This window comes from Salvelinus namaycush, chromosome 40 (assembly GCF_016432855.1).
Source record: "Salvelinus namaycush isolate Seneca chromosome 40, SaNama_1.0, whole genome shotgun sequence".
Classification (NCBI taxonomy): domain Eukaryota; kingdom Metazoa; phylum Chordata; class Actinopteri; order Salmoniformes; family Salmonidae; genus Salvelinus; species Salvelinus namaycush.
The window spans coordinates 6,791,244-6,800,968 of NC_052346.1; the positions used below are offsets into that span (position 1 = coordinate 6,791,244).

Here is a 9,725-nt window from a genome sequence, read left to right on the forward strand (position 1 = left end):
AAATAAACGTTGTTTAGGAGTGTGAATTGCGTTATTGCACACGCACCTCATAGTATGCGTTCCCTAACGAAAATATGCAAATAAATGCTAGAACGCGCCAATAAGATCTCACTAGCTCGTGCATGGCTCTTCCCATCTCCTTGCCTGTTCTGCCCACTATGATTCATTTCCTCCCATTGGAAACGACAGGCTCTGGTCTGTCTTGGGTTAGTTATAAAAATCTTTGGTTATACGTTCATTCATTACCCAACGGAATTCCCATCTCCTCCTTTCTCTAATGTCTCTGTAGTGGATCGCTATGACCATAGAAATAAAACGGATAGACAGGTCTGCTAGCAAAAGTGGGTCCTTCCTTACTCAACTCTGGTTGGGGTGACAGTTCTATTAATTTCTATTCTGTATCAAAGAAGCACAACAAGGTCTGAGGATGATGTGATGGGACAACACCAACCAGAGCAGGTGAAAACCGTAATTGTACGGGTTGATTCAACTCTAGCTAATTTATAAACATAAAAAGGAAGATTATTTTTTAGATCTGTAAGTGGTTTGCCGTAGCCTTTTAATTTATTACTTTTTTAATCAGTAATGGCGACCGAGTGCACCCAAGAAGTGGTTGTTCAATTTCTAACCGAGCGAGGAGGGAGAGTGAAAAACCAGATATTCATTGACTATTTCAAAGCTGTTTTCCCAGAAGACCCTGACCAGAAAGCAATTGTTCGGGAGAAATTCAAGGGATACGTGGACAATGTCGCATTTGTAAAATTGGAGAATGGAGTGAAATTTGTATGTTTAAAAAAGAAGTATCGAGTTTCATTGAAGTGTACCGTGGAAAAAGACAGCGAATGCAATGGTAACGGGACAGGCGCCTTATTGGAACAAGAGGACAGCGGTTCTGCTATATCAAAATCATATAAGAACTTGATAGAAGATTGTGCACCACAACTGCATCTGTCAGTATCATCTGCTGTGGATGTGCGCTCTTGGGAAACCACTGCAAACGAAGAGGCACAAGACATTTCACCTGGCTCAGGTTACGGAACTGACAATGCCACGAGAGCGAGACCGCATGACATTTCTGGAATTATTTTGGAAGGTAAAATTGTAGAAAGAGCTGCTTCAACAAGGTCTGTAGTTCAGAATAATAGGTTATCAGACAATATGGGAAATGCGTTAGGCCTTGGTGGCAATGGAGAGCAGACATTGCAACCGCACGACATACCGCAAATTGCAGTGATTGAGGCGTCACCTTTGCCTACATCCGCGGATGGCTCTATGTTCCACTTACCCAGACGTCCATTTCCAACTAATGCACAGGACAGCCTGCTGTCCCGTCACCCTTCATCAGTGGACGGGGCAGACGAAGGCCAGTATTATGATTTTCAACAGAGCATATCTGGGAGTGACAGCAACACAACTAAAGGTAGCCGTAATAACTTTATTGAGCTCATGATGAACAGCTCCCTCCAGGTGCGACGCAGCATGGTGTTGCGGAACTCAGACTCCGCCTCTGTGGTTTCCTCTACTACAGACGAAGACGGTGCTTCAGTCACTCTGGACCCGTTGGAACACGAATGGATGATGTGCGCATCCGACGGCCAATGGGAGAGTCTCCACCGTCTCCTTTCCTGTGAACCGAACCTTGTCATGAAGAAGGATTTTGTGACTGGGTTCACCTGCCTGCACTGGGCCGCCAAGCAGGGCAAACAAGAACTGCTGGCGCTTATCGTAAACTTTGCCAAACAACACACAGTGCCCATCAACATCAACGCCCAGTCAAGTGCTGGCTACACGCCACTACACTTAGCAGCAATGCACAACCAAGTTGAGGTGGTGAAGTTACTGGTAGGAGCCTATGACGCAGACGTAGAGGCCAGAGATTACAATGGGAAAAAGGCGTGTCAGTATCTTACAAACAGTGTGGCCGTTGATATCCGTGACATCATCGGGGCGGGTGGTGACGGCGACTCGGACTCAGAGAGCACGGACTATGGGGATGGGGGGCGTTGGAGGCTGTCTAAAGTTCTCCAGTCTAATCTGATGCCCATCAAACTGCACGGTCACAGTGAGGAGGACACAGGTGATGGAGCAGACCAGGCCAGACAGAAACCCTTGCTGAGGAAATCGTCCTTTAGCAAGATGAGGCCCAAACTTCAGAAGATCCGCTTCAGATCTTCACAGATAGTTCACAGCACACCGTTCCCAGCACATTGTGAGACAGAGGAGCTTAACTGGTCCAGGAAAAGCTCATTTAAATCCAGACCCATGTCAAATCTGTTTGGCTGAAGAATAGCCCCTATGTACACTCGACAAAGAGCAAATAAACTACTACAGTGCAGGATCAAATCAAATCAAATTTTATTTGTCACATACACATGGTTAGCAGATGTTAATGCGAGTGTAGCGAAATGCTTGGATGACTGACACAATGGGGTATAGTTTGATGTTACAAGTTTTATGTTTTTTTGTGGCATAGGCCAAGTCTGGTGTTACAAATAGTTAAAGGTTTTCCCCCAGGCATTATATGAATATACTGAACTAACAGAATATGGTATTACATGATCTATTGAGTAACTGGCCAGATTGCCACCCCTGGTTAGGCTAAATATTTCTGTGTTAATCCTCTTCTCATTCTGAAGTAGCCAAGTAGGTCTTATTGTTCGTCTGCTTGAACCCTTAACGTACATGTAAAGCTGCCTGTAACCCACTGGGCAAAGATGTCATTTTAACGTCTAGTTTTGATTGACATTTTATTGACTTTAACTAATTTGAATTCAATGTGAAATCAACCAAAAATGACACCATGTCATTGGATTTAGGTTAAAAGTTGGGTGATTTAAAAAGATACAATTATCTTACATTGAGTACTTTTTTTTCAAAGCCAATCAGTTTTCCACGTTGATTTGACGTCTTCATATTGACTTTTTTTGGTTGAAATGACATGGAAACCAGGTTGACTCGACCTGTTTTTGCCTAGTGCGAAGTGTTTAAACTTCAAGTTATTTGACCACATGGTAGAAACAATGTCATTGATTTCACAATGCTTGGGAACAATCTTATTACTGTCAGACTGTTATTAATTTATTCTCCCTTGTATATTTACGTTGCTTTAAGCACTTTGATTTTAAACTGTTATTGATCCAGCTTTCCTGCGGTGGATGCCATTCAGTCCACCTGAAAGACTTTGAGATGGGAATTTACTTCCTCTTTGTGTTCAAGTGGACGATTGGAGGCCAATGAAAAGGCCTCTGGTCCTTTAAGTCTGTAATCAGGATCAGTAGGGGAGCTTTATGTGTCACAAGGTACGCTGTTGTTGAGTGCATGGTAGGCCTACTGTGTAAAGTGCTATGATGAAAGATCAGGTCTCATAACTATTCACGTTTAAACGGGTACATTTTTGACCTGATCATAGCTCCTTATTTTGTCTAAGGTTGCAGTTGTCTGGTATCAAGTTGTAGGTTACCCTCTGTTCTGTTTTATATCAACAAGCTCAGGCTTGCTGCCCCAGGAGAGCCTAGCTCAGCTGAGAGCGAGCAAGAGAGACTGTAGTGTACATATAGTGCCTTCAGAAAGTATTCATACTCCTTGACTTATTCCACATTTTGTTGCGTTACAACCTGAATTCAAAATTGATTAAATATATATGTTTTTCTCACCAATCTACAAACAATACCCCATAATGACAATGTGAAAACATGTTTTTAGAAATGTTTGCAAGTGTATTGAAAATTACATACATAAATATCTCAATGACAAAAGTATTCACACCCCTGAGTCAATACTTTGTAGAAGCACCTTTGGCTGCTATTACAGCTGTGAGTCTTTCTGGGTAAATCTCTAAGAGCTTTCCACACCTGGATTGTACAGCATTTGCCCTTTTTTTTAATTTTAATTTTTTATTATTCAAGCTCTGTTCAAATTGGTTGTTGATCCTTGCTAGACAACCATTTTCAGGTATTGCCATAGTTTTTCAAGTAGATTTAAGTCCAAACTGTAACTCGGCCACTCTGGAAAATTCACTGTTATCTTGGTAAGCAACTCCAGTGTAGATTTGGCCTTGTGTTTTAGGTTATTGTCCTGCTGAACTGTGAGTGGAAAGCAGACTAAAGCAGGTTTTCCTCTAGGATTTTGCCTGTGCTTAGCTCCATTCCATAATTTTTTTTATCCTGAAAAAATCCCCAGTCCTTAATGATTACAAGCATACCCATAACATGATGCAGCCACCACTATGTCTGAAAATATGGAGAGTGGTAGTCAATAATGTGTCATGTTTGAGGCAAATCCAATAACACTTTGTATTCAGGACAAAAAGTTAATTGCTCTGCAATTTTTTTTTTTTTTTTTACCCATCTACCAGTAGGTGCCCTCATAGCCGTGGGAAGTAAGGGTGCTGCAGCACCCCCTGAAAAATCATTTAAAAAATATATAATCTTTTGAAAAATAACTTTTTTTTCACAAAAGTGGTGCACTGGGCCTTTAATAGTCCTGTATTAGTGAACTGATATAGCCTGCTATAGCCTTTAGTTTTTGTGCAATGTTGCACTGAATTCTAACAATTATTTTTACTCTGCACTTTTGTTATTTGTTAATATAACTGGAGTGTATTTAAAAAAATTAATAATTCAAATCATTGTCTCACATGTACTAGTTTAATTGTTTGTCTAGATTAGATTTAAGGCCTACTACTTATGGCACTAACTGTTTTTGGGGAATTTAATGTTTTCTCAGTCAATGTTTTGTATTGCTGAATAGCCTACAGTAATGCTACATAGTTTACATCTGATTTTGCTACTTGATTTTATTGTGCAGTTTTGTATTCTTGCAACATTAGCTCTTTTTATTATGCAATTATTATTTTTCTTTTATCAACCACCTGCTGCTAATTATGATATTCAAAGGGCTGCAACCGTGTTTCTCTTGTCTGTCTGTACATTAAATGATATTATTTTATAGTCCTCTTTTCGATTATCAAACAAAAGAATGTTAACATAAAAAAAATCTGACACCTCACTGTCGACAATCATTTAAGATCTATGTTCAATACTCTCTGTCTTCAATAATGTTTTCAAAGCTAGATTGTGGAGTTTGCATTTTTATCATTTGGAAACGTATACCTACATCTTTGTGTTGCTTAACAGAAATATGAACTGTTAGCTCTGCCTTTACACAACCTGATAAATAAACTGTCATACTGTCACTATTGAGATCTGTCTTGTTCTGTTTAATGCAGCAGTCTGTCTGTCAGTAGTAACTAATACACTGTTTCCACAGTAAGGAACATTTCTGCTTAACCAGTAGTGCACACATTTATTTATTTATTTACTTGGATCTGCCAGATGTCTTTTATGTTCTCTTAAAGGCTCTCAAACAAACATTTGTTTTTATTGCCTGTGAATTTCTGTGCCCCAAAATAGGATATAAAATTACACTGTGGGTTCATTGTGGGAAATGAGTATGGCATGTTTTCAATGGTAATTGCTGTATGACTAATCTCAGTCAAATCTCAGCAGGTATTTTATTTTATTCCTCCATTGAGTAATGGAGTGGAATAGCATCGATTATTCAGTGAAATGAAAGAGTACATATGAACCACCTTAGCTCCACTCTACAGAGAGATGTGTTTGTCCTTGACCGGGGCAATACATTACAGTCTGGGACAGATTGATTGAAATTAAATAACTATATAATATATATATACTGTACAGTGCATTCGGAAAGTTTTCAGGGCCCTTGACTTTTTCCACATTTTGTTACGTTACAACCGTATTCTAAAATGGATTTAAAAAAACTTACTAACATAAGTATTCAGACCTTTTGCTATGAGACTCGAAATTAAGCATAGGTGTATCCTGTTTCCATTGATTATCTTTGCGGTGTTTCTACATCTTGAGTGGAGTTCACCTGTGGTAAATTTAATTGATTGAACATCATTTGGAAAGGCACACATCTGTCTATGTATGGTCCCACAGTTGACAGAGCATAAACCAAGGTATTGTCCGTAGAGCTCCCAGACAGGATTGTGTCGAGGCACAGATCTGGGGAAGGGTATCAAAATATTTTAGCAGCATTGAAGGTCCCCAAGAACGCATTGGCCTCCATCATTCTTAAAGGGAAGAAGTCTGGAACCACCAAGACTCTTCCTAGAGCTGGCCAAGAACCCGATGGTCACTCAGAACTCCAGAGTTCCTCTGTCGAGATGGGAGAACCTTCCAGAAGGTCAACCATCTCTGCAGCACTCTGTGGCCAGACGGAAGCCACTCCTCAGTGAAAGGCACATGACAGCCCGCTTGGAGTTTGCCAAAAGGCACCTAAAGGACTCTCAGACCATGAGAAACAAGATTCTCTGGTCTGATGAAACCAAGATTAAACATTTTGGCTTGAATGCCAAGCGTCACATCTGGAGGAAACCAGGCACCGCTCATCACCTGGCCAATTCCATCCCTACGGTGAAGCATGGTGGTGGTAGCATCATGCTGTGGGGATGCTTTTCAGCGGCATGGACTGGGAGACTAGTCAGAATCGAGGGAAAGATGAACGGAGCAAAGTACAGAGATCCTTGTTGAAAACCTGCTCGAGAGCGCTCAGGACCTTAGACTGGGGGGCGAAGGTTCACCTTCGAACAGGACAACGACCCTAAGTACACAGCAAAGACAACGCAGGAGTGGCTTCGGGAAAAGTCGCTGAATGTCCTTGAGTGGCCCAGCCAGAGCCCGGCCTTGAACTCCATTCTTCTCTGGAGAGATCTGAAAATAGCTGTGCAGCGACACTCCCCATCAAACCTGACAGGGCTTGAGAGGATTTGTAGAGAAGAATGGGAGAAACTCCCCAAATACAGGTGTGCCAAGCTTGTAGCGTCATACCCAAGAAGACTCGAGGTTGCAATCACTGCCAAAGGTGCTTCAACAAAGTACTGAGTAAAGGGTCTGAATACTTCTATAAATGTGCTATTTCAGTTTTTAATTTGTAATACATTTGCAAACATTTCTTAAAACCTGTTTTTGCTTTGTCATTATGGGGTATTGTGTGTAGATTGATGAGGGGAAAAAACGATTTAATCCATTTTAGAATAAGGCTGTAATGAACAAAATGTTGAAAAAGTCAAGGGGTCTGAATGCACTCTATATATAAAACCATTTCAGGTCGTCAGTGATGTGCACGTTGCAGAAGTTGAAGCTTTTGACGCTCTCCACTGAGGCCCCGTCGATGTGAATGGGGACGTGCTCTCTCTGCTGTCTCCTGTAGTTCACCATCAGCTCCTTTGTTGACTTTGAAGGAGAGGTTATTTTCCTGGCACCACCCACCAGGGCTCTCAGCCTTGTACTTTGGGGCTTACAGTGCAGCCCGACAACCTAAAGCTCCTAACCAATAGGTACTGCTCATCCCTTAAAAGACAGGAAGTAGAACTTAGCCTTGCATCCCAAATGGGACCCTATTCCTTACATAGTGCACTACTTCTAACCAGAGCACTATGGGCCCTGGTCAAAAGTAGTGCACTATGTAGGGAGTCATGTGGCATTTGGGAAGTATCCCAGGGGATAGAGCCCAGACGGTAGAGTTGGAGGACATCAGAGAACACAGGGCTTTGTGGAATTGCGCACAGTGGGAGTTTGAAATTGAAACGGCTGACGTGGAATCAAAATGAGTCACCAGAGGCACTGCTCCCTTGCTATCTGTATTCCTCTCTCTCTCTTTCTGTCTCTTTCTCTCTCACTATCTATGTCTGTCTGTCAAAGAATGTTCACCTAGCTCAAGAATTATTATCTCACACAGGCCAACCAACAAGGTCAGTGTGACAGTCTCTCGCCACGTATCTGTTTATGATTCAGGTTTTAAGCCATGTCTAACATCTTCCACTGGATCCTGTCAGACTGATAAGAAGGTCTGACAGGATCCAGTAGATCCTTGATATGTTGAACGTCATTTTATGTCTGTTCAAGCCTCAGCCTGCACATCTCCTTTGAATTACCAGTCCAATGCGTTAAATATATTGTTTGGGCGTTACCTTAATAGTCTACTCCACCTACATGACTCAAACCATGTGTTTTGGTTACCTCCAAATACAGACTTCCATCTAGTTTTCCATACCCCTGAAACACTCTTTACCACATAAAGTGGTTCATAAGACCTCATGGCCTTTGTTTTGCACAATCCAAGGTTACTATGCTCAGAGGTTTATATGACCTATTTTACAAATGAAACTGGTATAGTTGACATTTACAGTGAGATATACATCTGACCTTGAGTTGGTACTTTCTGAGTAAGACACTGAACTGCTCTAGCAAGTCCACAAGATGGCACTGAATGGCAAAGCCATTCTCTCTCTCTCGCTCTCTCTGCATCTCTTGCTCTATCCCCTCTCACTCTCGGTCTCTTTCTCCCCACCCCTTCTTTCCTCTCTCTCTTCCCCCTCTCTCTCACTCACTCTCTCTCCCTCTTTCTGTCTGTCTCTCTCCACTCTTTCTCGCTGGTTAATATCATAGATGAGATGGGAGTGTATCATAAATTCAGCCGGAGGTATAATAAATCCTATGTGGCTTAGCCTTCACATTGTCACGGACAGTCGCTAGCTGTGTTAATGAGGACACTTAATCTGACACTGCTGGGGACTGAAATGGGATGTGGGCTACATGAATCAACCGCTCTGACTAGATGACTGTGCATCCCAAATGGCACCCTATTCCGTATATACTGCACTACTTTTGAGGGCTCTGGTCACTATAGGGAATAGGGTGCCATCTGGGATGTTCACTATGACCCTGACTAGACAATGGAGACTAACTGAGCTATATCGTATGTCCTTATTCTATTTAATCTGATTCAAGTCTCTCTGATCTAAAGTAAAAATACAATTTCATTTGATGCCTTCTACCAATGTGTCCCATTCACACTGGCAGGCTTACCATTTGGCAGACGAGGCAATTGCCTCAGGCTACATATCATCAAGGGGCCTCATGAGTTGGACATAAAATAAAATAATTTCTCCGCTTGAGGCTCCCCCATGCTCCACTCGAGACATAATAAAATAATCCCCATCAAAATATGTTCTGTTTATGATAGAGATATTTTTGCATGGGCTGCGTCTCAATCCGCCTATGTCGGCCTTCTGCATCTGCGGTGGAAGGTGGTAGAGCTACAGCGGTGATTGTCAGACACAGGAGGTTGGTGGCACTTTAATTGGGGAGAACGGGCTCGTGGTAATGACTAGAGCAGAATCAGTGGAATGGTATCAAATACATCAAGCACATGGTTTCCAGGTGTTTGATGCCATTCCATTTGCTCCGTTCCAGCCATTATTATGATCCATTCACCCCTCAGCAGCCTCCACTGTTGTCAAACCAGGAGATATCTCGAAAATCGGTCTTCTCACGAAAACGATGGCGTTCTCCGTTTTTCTCTCCAACACCCACAAGTGTCAACCTGGAACTGAGACGAAAAATGAATGGATGTGAAAGGGCATTTCCACGTCAAAGGTATACAGGTAATTCCAGGATAAAAATGATTGTACATTTTTTTCGGAGCGTTCTTATATCTCTCAGATATAGGACAGATACTTCAAAACCTACTTCCTTTTGATTACATGTTTGACTATCTGTTTTTCCATGTATGAATCTGTTACTAAATGCGTTTCTATGGGCTAATAGACGTAAGGCCAAATTCAATGTCTCATCCAATACTTATTTTATATATATATTTTGTTATACCTACAGGGGTCTTAAAATTCTAAATCA

The 9,725-nt window shown here is 41.7% G+C and overlaps 1 protein-coding gene across 1 annotated transcript; it reads left to right on the plus strand.

Moving 5' to 3' along the window:
* The first annotated feature begins 1,272 nt into the window (after positions 1 to 1,272).
* LOC120033185 (ankyrin repeat domain-containing protein SOWAHC-like) lies at positions 1,273 to 2,441 on the plus strand. The gene has a single exon (XM_038979468.1). The coding sequence runs from the start codon at positions 1,273 to 1,275 to the stop codon at positions 2,281 to 2,283; it is 1,011 nt and encodes a 336-aa protein (XP_038835396.1). The 3' UTR covers positions 2,284 to 2,441.
* Positions 2,442 to 9,725: the final 7,284 nt, after the last annotated feature.

What these genes read in the sequence shown, in the direction of transcription:
- LOC120033185 (XM_038979468.1), top strand. Translation starts at nt 1,273, where the DNA reads ATGTTCCACTTACCCAGACGTCCATTTCCAACTAATGCACAGGACAGC.